The sequence below is a fragment of the Bos mutus genome, chromosome 25, assembly GCF_027580195.1.
Source record: "Bos mutus isolate GX-2022 chromosome 25, NWIPB_WYAK_1.1, whole genome shotgun sequence".
Classification (NCBI taxonomy): Eukaryota; Metazoa; Chordata; class Mammalia; order Artiodactyla; family Bovidae; genus Bos; species Bos mutus.
The window spans coordinates 5,819,140-5,832,669 of NC_091641.1; the positions used below are offsets into that span (position 1 = coordinate 5,819,140).

The 13,530-nt window shown below is 56.4% G+C and overlaps 1 protein-coding gene across 3 annotated transcripts in view; it reads left to right on the plus strand.

The window, feature by feature from the left end:
- Positions 1–13,530, plus strand: part of CHLSN (cholesin) — a 67,740-nt gene that overhangs the window by 4,238 nt on the left and 49,972 nt on the right. For 2 of the 3 annotated variants that reach the window (XM_070362840.1, XM_070362839.1), the window contains exon 2: positions 7,340–7,483. In XM_070362840.1, coding sequence (XP_070218941.1) covers positions 7,444–7,483 — 40 coding nt within the window. In that variant the 5' untranslated portion in view covers positions 7,340–7,443. Of the gene's footprint in view, positions 1–4,880; positions 4,900–7,339; positions 7,484–13,530 lie in introns of those variants that run through there. The other variant, XM_070362838.1, reaches the window with a different exon arrangement.

Below are 13,530 nucleotides of genomic sequence, written 5' to 3' on the forward strand. Positions count from 1 at the left end.
GTCAGCGCTGGTTTTAGTGGTGACCACAAGGACGATCAGCTTTAACACCGCCCCCCCGCCCAGACCCTCCCCACCACCAGGTACAGGACATCTTACATTGGTGTTGCTCGTAGAAATTAACCCGAGTCACGGGGAGTTTTGCAGAAAGGCCTGTAAGGAGAGAACACACAATGCAGGGTCCTGGCGCGGTGGCACGGCGCCGCCAGGCCACCCACGAAGGACCTTGGCGTGGTGGCACAGCGCCGCCAGGCCACCCGCGAAGGGTCCTGGCGAGGTGGCACAGCACAGCCAGGCCACCCGTGAAGGGTCTTGGCGCAGTGGCATAGCAACACTAGGCCACCCGTGACAGTTGGTGGACAGAGTCAGGGCCAGGAGGTCCCACCTGGCGGGAGATGCGAGGAGCACCCTTGACGCTGCAGAAATGTTTGCTGGCGTGGTGGAGTGGGAGACGGGTTTTCCCCTTCATTTCAGTTCAGTCACTCAGTCGTGTCTGACTCTTTGTGACCCCATGAATCGCAGCACGCCAGGCCTCCTTGTCCATCACCAACTCCCGGAGTTCACTCAGACTCACGTCCATCGAATCAGTGATGCCATCCAGCCATCTCATCCTCTGTCGTCCCTTTCTCCTCCTGCCCCCAATCCCTGCCAGCATCAGAGTCTTTTCCAATGAGTCAACTCTTTGCATGAGGTGGCCAAATCACTGGAGTTTCAGCTTCAGCATCATTCCTTCCAAAGAAATCCCAGGTCTGATGTCCTTTAGAATGGACTGATTGGATCACCTTGCAGTCCAAGGGACTCTCAAGAGTCTTCTCCAACACCACAGTTCAAAAGCATCAATTCTTCGGCGCTCAGCTTTCTTCACAGTCCAACTCTCACATCCATACATGACCACAGGAAAAACCATAGCCTTGACTAGACGGACCTTTGTTGGTAAAGTAATGTCTCTGCTTTGGAATATGCTATCTAGGTTGGTCATAACTTTCCTTCCAAGGAGTAAGCATCTTTTAATTTCATGGCTGCAGTCACCGTCTGCAGTGATTTTGGAGCCCAAATAAATAAAGTCTGACGCTGTTTCCCCATCTATTTCCCATGAAGTGGTGGGACCAGATGCCATGATCTTCGTTTTCTGAATGTTGAGCTCTAAGCCATCTTTTTCACTCTCCACTTTCACTGTCATCAAGAGGCTTTTTAGTTCCTCTTCACTTTCTGCCGTTAGATGACTTTCTGTCGTCTGCATATCTGAGGTGATTGACATTTCTTCCGGCAATTTTGATTCCAGCTTGTGCTTCTTCCAGCCCAGCGTTTCTCATGATGTACTCTGCATATAAGTTAAATAAGCAGGGTGACAATATACAGCCTTGACGTACTCCTTTTCCTATTTGGAAGCAGTCTGTTGTTCCATGTCCAGTCTAACTGTTGCTTCCTGACTTGCATATAGGTTTCTCAAGAGGCAGGTCAGGTGGTCTGGTATTCCCATCTGTTGAAGAATTTCCCACAGTTTACTGTGATCCACACAGTCAAAGGCTTTGGCATAGTCAATAAAGCAGAAATAGGTGTTTTTCCGGAACTCTCTTGCCTTTTCCCTGATCCAGCAGATGTTGGCAATTTGATCTCTGGTTCCTCTGCCTTTTCAAAAACCAGCTTGAACATCTGGAAGTTCACGGTTCACATATTGCTGAAGCCTGGCTTGGAGAATTTTGAGCATTACTTTACTAGCGTGTGAGATGAGTGCAATTGTGCGGTAGTTTGAGCATTCTTTGGCATTGCCTTTCTTTGGGATTGGAATGAAAACTGACCTTCTCCAGTCCCGTGGCCACTGCTGAGTGTTCCAAATTCGCTGGCATATTGAGTGCAGCACTTTCACAGCATCATCTTTCAGGATTTGAAATAGCTCAACTGGAATTCCATCACCTCCACTAGCTCTGTTCGTAGTGATGCTTTCTAAGGCCCACTTGACTTCACATTCTAGGATATCTGGCTCTAGGTGAGTGATCACACCATTGTGATTATCTTGGCTGTGAAGATCTTTTTTGTACAGTTCTTCTGTGTATTCTTGTCACCTCTTCTTAATATCTTCTGCTTCTGTTAGGTCCATACCATTTCTGTCCTTTATCGAGCCCATCTTTGCATGAAACGTTCCGTTGATATCTCTAATTTTCTTAAAGAGATCTCTAGTCTTTCCCATTCTGTTGTTTTCCTCTATTTCTTTGCATTGATTGCTGAGGAAGGCTTTCTTATGTCTTCTTTATTCCCCTACAGATAGCACTGAGGCTTTATGTCTTTTCACTTACAGCAAATAACTTGGGATTAGCAGGTTTTTTAAAGTATATTCCCAGGGTGTGTGACCATTACCACAGGCTGATTTTAGGACATGTTTCTTCTCCGGACGAAGCCTGGTATCAGTGGTCACCCCCCCTGCGCCCCTCGCCCAGCCCCAAGCCCCCGTCAGTCTCTCTGTCATTTGCTTACTCTGGACACTTCACGTGCACAGAATTACGCCGTCTGGTTTTCCACGACAGGCTTCCTGCCCACGAGCCTTTCACGCTTCGTCCATGGAGCGGGTGTCCGTGCTTCTGTTCTGCTGAATCATAGCTCATCCGCCAGTTAATGGGCCATCTCGGTCGCTTCCCCGTTACGGATACTGTGACTTGGCGCTGTGGACAGCTGTGTTCAGAGTTCACGTGGGTCTGCTCGTTTCCCGGATTACGTCTGTCTGTATGTCGTCCTGGGCCCCGTGACTGTGTGACTTTTGAGGCACCGGCAGGCTGCCCCACAGAGTGGCCACGCCGCGTTCTGTGCACCAGCAGTGGCGCGGGCCGGTCTCTCATCATCACCGACACTCCCGGGTCGTCTGATGCCGGCCGGCGTCGTGCTTATGAGGGCTGTCTTTGGATTTGGGCTTCCCTAATGAGGACCAGTGCTGAGCTCCTTCATGGCTCCCTGTCCAGTTGTGTCTCTTCTTTGGGGAATTATCTGTTCCAGTGCTTTGTCCATTTTTAAAGTGGGTTGTCAGCCTTTTTTATGGAGTTATGAGTTTTTCATTCATTCTGGATACAAGTCTCTTGTCAGATATGAATTGCAAACATCTTCAGTTCTGTTGGTTGTCTTTTTACTTTCTGGCTGACATCATTTATAGCACAAAATTTTCAATTCTGACACATTCGGTTTATCTTTTTTCTTCTGCTGTGTTTTTGGTGTCACGATGAAGAAACTGTTGCCTAATCCAAGGTTAACTTTGGCGTGTGTGTGTGCTAAGTCACTTTAGTCGTGTCTGATTCTTTTCGACCCCATGGACTGTAGCCCACCAGGCAGGAACACTGGAATGGGTTATCATGCCCTCCTCCCGGGGATCTTCCTGACCTAGTCATCGAACCTGTGTCTCTTACGTCTCCTGCAGCGGCCGGTGGGGTCTTTACCAGTAGTGCCACCCGTGAAGTTTTACTTCTGTGTTTTCTGAGAGTTTTGTAGTTTTAGCTCTACATTTAGGTTTTGATCCATTGTGAGTAATGATTTCTATATGGCGTGAGGTAGGGGTCCCGTTTCATTCTACATGTGGCTGTCCAGAAGTCCCAGTGCCCCTTGTGGAAGAGATTGTTCTTCCCACTGAATCATTGTGGCCCCTTGTTGACCATAAATGTAAGAAAATGTCATTTCCTACAGCAAATATTCCTTGTCTCAAAGGTCTGCATCACCATCTCTTGGGACTATTAAAAGAAACCTTTATATAGTATGGAAAAGACTTTTCTCCCCATTTTTAGCAAGTAGACTTAGTGATTAAGCTTTTTAATGATAGCTCAGAATGAATGCAGATCTAACGTAGCTTACATGGTAACCGGCGTGTAAACATTTGCTAAACTTCTCTTGCTTCTCCAGCAAGGTAATTGGCTGGCAGAGCCCTTTGTCTTTTCAAAACCCTGGGTCAACAGTCTCATTCTTTCGTGGTTTCTTCTTACACTAATGGGAGCTTGTAGCCTCTGGCTTGGGGCACTTTCCTAAGATAAGGGTGAGCGTTGCGCCTGCAGTTTTCGACTGCACGGGGGTGAGATCCTCTTGGTGTGCTGGAGCCATCGTGGGCCCCAGGGGGCAGAGGGCCCGCTGCCCTGGCTCCGCGTTCTCTCGCCTGTGGCCTCTGATTGTCTGGCTTGGTTGTGGGTGCAGCTTGGTACCATGGTTCACCTCTCACTTTCCTCTCCAGACGTGGAATCTTAAGGTGCTCTGGCTGTTTTTTAGAGAGAGTGGTTTCTGGGTCCTTTCTGTTACAGTCACCCTTTTCGTAATCGCCACTTTCTGTAGCCCTTTCCTTCATCCTCGTTTCCTGACCTGTTTGTCTCTCCATGAGAACGTGAGCGCTCAGGAGCGGGTCCTCTGGGCCGCATGGTCCAGTCTGGAGCAGCCCCTGCACCTGGTCGGCACCTGTGTGGGGAGACAGTGACTGGCCAGCAGCGGGGGGCGGCACCTGCCCGGGGGGCTGCTGGTGACCTGGGCGCGTCCTCCCTGCTGACATCCTGGTGGCATCTGTCCATCCGCGCCGCGCTGAGTCTGCAGTGAGACTTATGCCTTGGGCGGGGCAGGGCAGGCAGGTGGCCCCTCGGGTGGCGCCTGGCCCCGGGCCTGGGCATGTTGCAAGTGCCCCCTCTGTCCATGTGGCCCCTCAGAGAGGCCCCTGCCGCCATCTGAGTCTGCTGCCTTTCCTGGCACCTGCTCACCCCACCCGCTGTGCTTTCTTTGCAGCGTTTGTCTCTGTAAAAGCATTGACTCGTTCACTCCAGTGGGCCTGGACTTCACACTCGAAGGGAAGCTTCTCGATCAAGGCTCTTACTTCCCTTGCTCTTTGCTCTGTGTTCAGCCTCCAGCAGCGCCTGGCACAGAACCAGCCCTCGATAAACACTTGTGGAATGAGTGAGTTACGTGTTTGAGCCCCCGTGCGGGAGTCCAAAGTGTATTCTGGTGTCCGAGGGAGAAGGCGATGGTTTGCATCTGTTCCGTGCAGGTAGATGTCCGCAATGAGCGTACCTCTATTACAGAGACACGGTGTACGCGTCGTGTGTGTAAGATGTACATGTCACGTGCACGTCTATGTAATAACACACACACACGTAAAGATACACATATAAATGAAGCCAGGGGTGAGTTTAGAATGAATAATACAAAATACATTCTTGTAGTTTGTTAGAATAAAAGTTGATTCTAGTGGGACTTGTAGATAGAGTTTTAAAGGACTGGTATTTTTTTTTTAGATGAAGTTTTTCAAGTGTAAAACCTTGATAAAAAGCAAAATAAAACTGAGCTGCAGGGGTCCGGGAAAGCCCCTTGCAGCCCACCCCAGGTATAAAGGTGGAGGTTGGTGTATGCGTCAGGCATTTGCCTGTGAGTCCGTGTGTGGTTTTCCCTGTTGTTTTCTCAAACACGTGATTAGACCGTCCTGGCGTTCTGTCCCACTTGCGTCTGTAGCACTGCTGATGGGCTTCGGTTATTGGGAGGGAATTCCCTCTCCTGGTTTCTGCTGAACTACTCATCCCTGCTTGATCAGTGTGTGAGGAGGAGCGTGTGTGTGTGTGTGTGTGTGTGTGTGTGTGTGTGGTGTGTGTGCTTTGCACCAGGTCTGTGTGTGTGTGTGTGTCTGTGTGTGTGTGTCTCTGTGTGTGTGGTTTGCACCAGCTCTGTGTGTGTGTGTGTATCTGTGTGTGTGTGTCTGTATGTGTGGTTTGCACCAGCTCTGTGTGTGTGTGTCTGTGTGTGTGTGTCTGTGTGTGTCTGCATTTGTGTCTGTGTGTGTGTGTGTCTGTGTGTCTGTGTGTGTCTGTGTGTGTGTGGTTTGCACCAGCTCTGTGTGTGTGTGTGTCTGTGTGTGTGTGTCTGCGTGTGTGTGTGTCTGTGTGTGTGGTTTGCACCAGCTCTGTGTGTGGGTGTGTATCTGTGTGTGTGTATCTGTGTGTGGTTTGCACCAGCTCTGTGTGTGTCTGTGTGTGTGTCTCTGTGTGTGTGTCTGCCTGTGTGTGTGGTTTGCACCAGCTCTGTGTATGTATGTGTGTCTGTGTGTGTGTCTCTCTGTGTGGTTTGCACCAGCTCTGTGTGTGGGTATCTGTGTGTGTGTATCTGTGTGTGGTTTGCACCAGCTCTGTGTGTGTATGTGTGTCTGTGTGTGTGGTTTGCACCAGCTCTGTGTGTGTGTGTGTCTGTGTGTGTGTGGTTTGCACCAGCTGCCCGAGGCCTCCACCCCAGCACCTTGTAGCCTGCACGGCAGGATGCTCACGGCGTAGCTGCTGCAGCTCAGAGACCGTCCTGTTTCCAGCTCCTGTTGGGCACCACCTGCAGGGGCAGCAGGTAGGGTGGGGGTGGGAGGAGCAGGTCATTTTCTGCGTCTGGCCCGGGGTGGGCTGGGCCTTGTGGAAGGCCTTCTAGACCCCGCCCCTCGGAGGTCCCTGCAGCCGACGCCCCTCAGGTGGGAGGTGCTCCCTGCGCCTGCCCCACTCCTCCAGGCTCTGGCACCTCCGTGGTCTTCCTCGCTCTCTCAGTGTCTGGTCCCACAAGGAAAGCTGGTTCTGGAGTTCACGGGCGTTCTTCTGTCCGTACGAGGAGCTTGAGGTAGCCCTGCACTCGAGGAGACAGAGCAGACCTTCTCAGACCCATGTTGGTCCTTCACAGAGGCCCGTTGGGGCTGCTTCCACCGCCATGGAGGTCACCCTGAGTCGTCCGGCCACCTCCAGCCGCGGGTGACCGAGGCCCGAGGGGCTGCCCGACGGCCACCTCCAGCCGTGGGTGACCGAGGCCCAAGGGGCTGCCCGACGGCCACCTCCAGCCGCGGGTGACCGAGGCCCGACGGTCGCCGCCAGCCTGTGGGGCAGCAGCTTCCCCTGGGGGAGTGTGAGCTGACCTTGACAGTAGAAAGCGGGAGTGACGCGAAGGTCATTAATTAGCGAATAGACCAGTGTTCGCAAGTTTTGGAAAATTGGCATCCTGCCACTAAAAAGGATATTTCTTTTCCTATTTTGGGGGGTGGGGGCGGCACTGCATGGCTTGAGGGCTCTTAGTTTGCCGACCAGGGATCAAACCTGTGCCCCAGAGCGGAAGCATGCATGGCGTCTCAGCCACCGCACACCAGGGATGTCCCTTCGTTTACTCTTAGAAGCCTGCGTTCATGCTGTGACGGGAGCTGTGTTACATAAACACTCAGAAAAACTGGACACACTGTAAGCTGTCCACAGGCGATGGAGAGGGGGGGTTGGGCTTTGTAAAAATGACGGCGTATTTCCCATACTTCCTGAACTAGCTCCGTATTTCTTTTATAACACCCTGTTCTCTCTGTTAATGAGAATTTTTATTTCCTGTGTCTTTACAGTTTGTCTGTTGCAAGATGGCAAAACAGAAGAGAAAAGAGAGCGAAGTGGCAGAGAAGAAGAGCAAAAAACTGAAGAAGGTGTCGGCTGTAGAGGTGCCAGCGGCATGCGCGGCCCTGCCGGGCACCGGGACTGCCCCTGCCGAGGTAGGTGAGGTGGGCACGCTGGCCTCGCCTGTCTCCGGACCTGGGAGGGCACTTGGTGGTCACGTGGCTGGTGTCGGGGTGGACAGTCCCCGGCAGACATGCACAGTGCAGACGCAGCCATGGGATAGGTCAGAGCCGCAGGAAACCGCAGGTTAGAGCCACAGAGCTGCCCTTTTCAGCCTCTAGACCTTGGGGTGCTGGGGGTGCCGGTGTGATGGGGTTCCAGTGGCCCCGCGGGGTACCGGGTGGTGAGGCTGCATGCAGCTGGGCCTTGAGGCCCTCGCACGGGGAGGGGCCCTGGCCTGGGGGGTCTGTGTTTGTTTAGAGGTTACATCTAAACGTGTTCTGAATCCGGTCAGGAACGTGTCTTGTCTAAAGCTGCTGCCGCCGCCACCAGGCTCTGAGTGTAACTTTTCTCTGTGCCGAGCTGACTCTGACCCAGTGTGTTGTTGATCAGACGGCATCAGTTGTCACAGGTCCTGAGGAGTCATTCGACAGCAAGTGACAGTTGATGGACACACCTCTCTCTCGCCCGCGTGGCAGGTGAACGTGCCTACCGGGGCGGGCCTGAGCAGCCTCCGGCCCTTGGGTCACCCGCGAGAGCGCCCAGGGACCACAAGGAGGGCAGCGTCGTCGGCGCCGCCCCACGACGTGTTGGGTGATTTGGGGCCGTGGTCAGACCTCCCTGTGAGGATCTGCTCTTAATCAGCCACTTGAGTGGGGCTAGTCTGGTCTTTCTGGGAGAACGCGATGGAAGCCCGACCTGGCGGGTGGGGGGCTTGCTGGGCTTGCTCACTCTGGGGAGCTGTGTCTCCAGCTCTGTCTCTGTTTCGAGCCTGGGCCATGTGCAAGGCTGGAAGTCTGGGCGCGCAGCTGGCCTGCGTGTGCAGTGAGGCCGGCAGCGCCGTGTGGGGCGGGGCTCATGCAGGACTGTCGGGACCCCAGGGCGCTGTCCTCTGGGCAGCTCTGTGTCCTGGGGAGGCACGCCCGCGCCCCCCTCCACGGTGGGTGGGCAGGCGCAGGTGCTGAGGGAGGGACCCCTGGGTCGGGGTCGTCTCAGCTGTCGCTGCCCTGAGTCAAGGTGAAAGCCAGGCCAGCCCTGGGGACCCACCGTCCCGGGTGCCCCTTTCCTGCCTTCTCCTTGGTGCCCACCTGGCCAGGCGCCCCCGTGCCCACAGGCTGTGCTGAGCTGGCGGGCCGCGTCCCCGGCCCTGTGTGTGCTCCTGCCTGGGCTCGCGGCCAGCCGTGTCCCCAGGCCCGTCCTTGTCGTCCTCGCCTTCTCTGCCGCTGGGGCCCAGTTTCGTCAGTGCTTCTTGGTGTCCAGACCCCCGATGGAGACTGGGCTTTTCCAGCTATTCCAGCTCCCGTTCAGGGTCCGGCCCCGAATCCCTGCAGAAACTCAGGACACGTGGATTTCTCCGGCCTGTTCCAGGATACAGTGCTGCTGTTTCTAGTCTCTGAAATGAGCACCACACTGTCGTGCTTGTGACGTGTGACTGTGTTGAGATTTCCCGCTCTTGGTGTCTCTGCTTGCCGGCTGCTCGTCCCTAGCAGCACCGCGGAGCCGCCCGGGTTTGTGGTGAATATGCATGTGTGGTACATCGCTCAGTCGCGTCCAGCTCTGCGGCCCCGTGGACTGCAGCCCGCCGTGGGATTCTCCAGGCAAGAACACTGGCGTGGGTTGCCGTGCCCTCCTCCAGGGGATCTTCTCACCCAGGGATCAAACCTGCATTTCTTGCACTTCCTGTATTGGCAGACAGGTTCTTTACCGCTAAGTATGGCACAGTTTACAAGTTCTGCCTAAGACCAATAATGATCCTTAAATTCAGGTGATTTTTTAAAAAGTGATCATTTTTTTGTTATTTAAGTGCTTGTTGATTGAAAGATTTGGAAAACAAAAGCAGGGAGAAGCTGGCGTTTCCCTCCCCGCAGCTGAGTGCGGTCCCATGGGGCCGTGCTCTGCAGCTTCCTCGTTGGCCCCGGGGGCGCTGGGGAGGGGGTGTCTCCGGCAGCCCCTCGCCCCGCCCCGCCCGGCTCCGGGCTGGTCTCCAGGGTCATCCTCTGAGGAGACGGATGCTGCTTCCATGAGACCACATCCTGGTTCTGCTCATCAAAATGCTTCTTCACCCGCTGGGCCTCTGGTTCTCGTGGGAAGCCGGGGAGCCGCCGGGCCCCGCCTTTTTAAAGGAGGGACCCCTCCATCTGCGTGGGGTGGGTGATGGGAGCCTGTGGAAAAGTACTGCCCCGCCCGCCCCTGCTGGGAGCCCGAGGAGCTGCTGTGCTCCCGAAAGTGCCTTCCGGGGACCCACAGGTGCCTGTGCAGTCACTTCCCACAGCATGGCCCCTGAGCTCCCGCCGGGAGGGCTGAGGGTCCCCAGGGGGGTGCCCCGCAGCAGGGCCAGGGGTACCTGGCTCGGGCTGTCCCTGGCGCGTCCCTTTCTCTGTCCCCACTGCCCTGCTGTGTCGGTCCACAGTGCGTGGCGTCTCTGCAGCTGGGCCCGTCCGCTTCTCAGTCCCGGTCGGCACAGGTCACCATATTGACCCAGGGCATAGGGGAGCAGGGCCCATGGCCACGAGTGCCCCCCACCCCTGTGCTGGGTCTGCCAGCCATGTGGCTGGCTGCTTCTGTCGGGTGGGGCCCTGCCCCGCCCTGCCCCGCCCTGCCCTGTCCTGTCCCAGCCACTTCCTGGTCCTCCTGGAGGGGCTCATGATGTAGATGCTTCGCGGGTCTTTCTGTTTCAAGGGTGGTGCTTGAGTCATGGGTCCTGGGGTTGGTCCATCTGCCCTTCTCATAGCTTCTTAACTCTCCCTGTGAGCTGGGCGGATAGCCCCTTCCAGACGGTGCTCCGGCTTGACAGGCAGGAGGACGTGTCCAGGCAGCATGACATGCGTGGAGGTGAGGGGTCTCCAGGCCACGGCTCCCCCACCCTGGGGAGATACCAGCGCAGACACTGAGCCACATGGCTGGGGCGAGACGCCCCAGGGCAGCTGTCGCCCTGGAGCCAGTACCGGCCTGCCACCAGGGTCGCGGGCACCTAAGCTGAGCTGGCCGCCTCGCGCCACTGTCTCGACAGGCTGCCTGGGGATGGGGTCAGGGGCCCTGTGGGCTGTCAGCCCAGCCCTCTGCTCTTATCTCACTAAGACTAGTTCTTTATGTTTGCAAAGCCTGTTTCCATTGACAGAAGCGCCTTGACCTTGGGTTCTTGGGGCCTGAGGTGCCAGGGCAGAGGTGTGAGGCGTTGCTGGTCTCACAAGGGGGCTGGCCGGAGAGGCTGGGTCCTGGGTACGGTCCCCAGGTGGCTGGGGCGGGGAGAGGCCTCACCGGGGTCCCCGACTGAAGCGGCACTGCGCCCCACCCCCACCCCCGCTCCGGGCAGTGCCGTGTGGGTGGTGTATTGACCCGCTGGCCCTCTGCCCGCGTGACCGTCGGGGGTGGGGAGGCCCACCTGTGCTCCGAGCACGGTCCATGTGCCCCCAAGCCCGGGCCCCCGTGTCCTCACGGGCCCCGCTGACCGGTGATGGGGCAGCGGGCTCCTGTGACCTCCCGTGTGCCTGGGGGGACGGAGGCAAAGCGGGGCCTCTTGGCTCCTTCCTTTTAACCTGGAAGAATCAGATAGGAATTCTGTGGGCATGAAGCCCACATGTGCTTCATAAAACCATCAAGTGAGGCTGTGAACTTCCTGGCCTTGAGAATTTGCTCAGTAAAGTGACTTCATACCAATGGTATTTGCCTCAAGAAACGTCACTGGTCTGGCAGCGGACTTGTGGTGGTTGTCAAGTGCGGGTGAGGGGTTGCCGGTCTGTTTTCTTAGCAGCAGCTCCCTCTCCCACTGTTCTCGTCTCCTGCTCTGTGAGCACAGAGCGCTCGGTGGTCAGCCGCGGGGGGCTGCGAACCGTGGGCTTCCAGAGCTGAGAGGGTTGCGGGCCTCGGATCCTGAGGGCAGAGACCCTGAGGGCGGCCCCTGCCCCGGCCCCCTTGCCCCTGAACTCACCGCACACTGTGTGACTGCTTCACACCGAGGTCTCGACACTTGGACTGTGGCCAGTTCGGGGCTGTTCTGGATGTGCTGTGTGCAGGGGCCTCTGTTTCTGTTTTTCCTGGTGGATTCGTAGGACTGGGAGCATCTCCGGAAGCGTGTGTTACGAGTCTGTGCGGCTGCCAGTCGTGGGAGAGTCTCCGAGTGCTGTGTGCTCGCCAGTGCTTGCCGTGTCCACCGCGTTTGCAGTCTTGGCCTCTCTTGGGGGTGTGGTTGTGTCTTACTGTGTGTGTAGGCTTTTTTTAAAGCAGCTTTATTGGGGTATTGACAGAGTAGACTGCAGATTTCTTTATTTTTGAATCTTACTGAGGTATGGTTCATTTACAGTGTATTCAGTTCTGCTTTACAGCGAAGTGGCTGAGTTGGGCGTACACATGTCTCCCCTCTCCCCTCCTTCCCCATCGTGGTTTATCGCAGGACAGTGACTGGGGCTCCCGTGCTGCCTGTGCATCGGGGTCCTGTTGTCTGTCCAGCCCCGTGGGAGCCTGCAGGCCCCAGCCCGGCCGGCCCTCCCGCCAGCCCCTTGGCGCCGCAGGTCTGCTCTCTCTGTCTGTGAGTCTCTCTGTTTCACAGCGAAGTCTGTGTCGTGTTTTAGGCCCACGTGGGAGTGATGCGTGTGGTGCTTGTCTCTCTGACCTCACTGGATACGGTGATGTCTACGCCCAGCCGTGTTACTGCCAGTGGGTTCGTTCATTCTTTTATGGCTGAGTGGTATTCCACTGTGGCGCCCGTGGTAAAGAATATGCCTGCCAGTGCAGGTTCTATCCCTGGGTTGGGAAAGTCCCCTGGAGAAGGAAACGGCAGCCCACTCCAGTATTCTTGCCTGGAGAATCCCATGGACAGAGGAGCCTGGCGGGCTGCAGCCCGTGGGGTCGCAGAGCCGGACGCGCCTGAGTGAGGACGCAGTGTCCGTGTGCGTCCGTGCCGCGCCGTCTCTGTCCGTTCATCTTCTGGTGGACGTTAAAGTCAGCTCCTTGTCTTGGCTGCTGTGAACAGCGCTGCAGTGGACACTGGGGTGCCTGTATCTTTTCAGATTAGTTTTTTCCAGGCACACGCCCAGGCGTGGACTTGCTGGATCAAACCACAGCTCTGAGTTTAGTGTAAGGACCCTCCACGCTGTTCTCTGTGGGGGCTGCTCCAGGCTACACTCGCGCCATGTAGGAGGGTTCCCTCTTGTCCACACCCGCTCCAGCATTTGCTGTTCCTGGACTTGTCGACGGCAGCCGTTCTGACCAGTGTGCGCTGGTGCCTCAGCCGTCTGAGGTCGCGTCGGAAGCTGCAGACACTGGGGGCACGAGTGCTCTGTACCCAGTGCCCCTGTTGATAACGGGCTGTGGCGTCACACCCAGGAGTGGCGTCAGTGCCGCCCATGAGCGTGCTCAGACACCACCAGCTGTGCACGCGCGTGTGAGTGTGTTTCTGCGCAATGTGACCGCAGGTGTCACAACCCAGCCCTGCTGTGACCAGCGGCTCCCAGGGCCACAGGGAAGCTTGTCTGGAGTCCTGGCTTTCACTGGTGCAGTGCTGGGAGCATCCACGGGTGCGTGTTCCTGTCTCGGGGGAAACAGCTGGATGTTACCGCCGGTCGTGCGGGTCACGCGTGTGCAGCTGTTCAGGCCGCCGCCCCCTCCACGCCCCTGTCGTCCATCGTTGGCGGGGGGCTTGGGCCGGCTTCTCCGCGTCTTCCAGCGTTTGCCGTCTCGCGGTGCTCACGTTGATGAGGACGGCCTGACTTGTCCCAGGAACGGGCAGACTCTTGCTTTTCCAGGCTTGGAGAAACGAGTGCTGTTGTCTTTATTAACCCTTGGAACTGCCGGGCAGGTGTGTGACGCACCTTCCTGGCCTGCTGGCAGCGCCATCTGCTGCGTCCACGCTAGACGCGGCCCTTGCCCCGCCTGCAGTGTGATTGCGGGCCCTTTTCCAGGACGTCTTCGGGGCTGCGCCCAGGGCCCGCGGTCTGTTGGGCTGGCTGTGAGCTGTGGGCCTGCGTCTCTGAATGGGCTCTCTCGG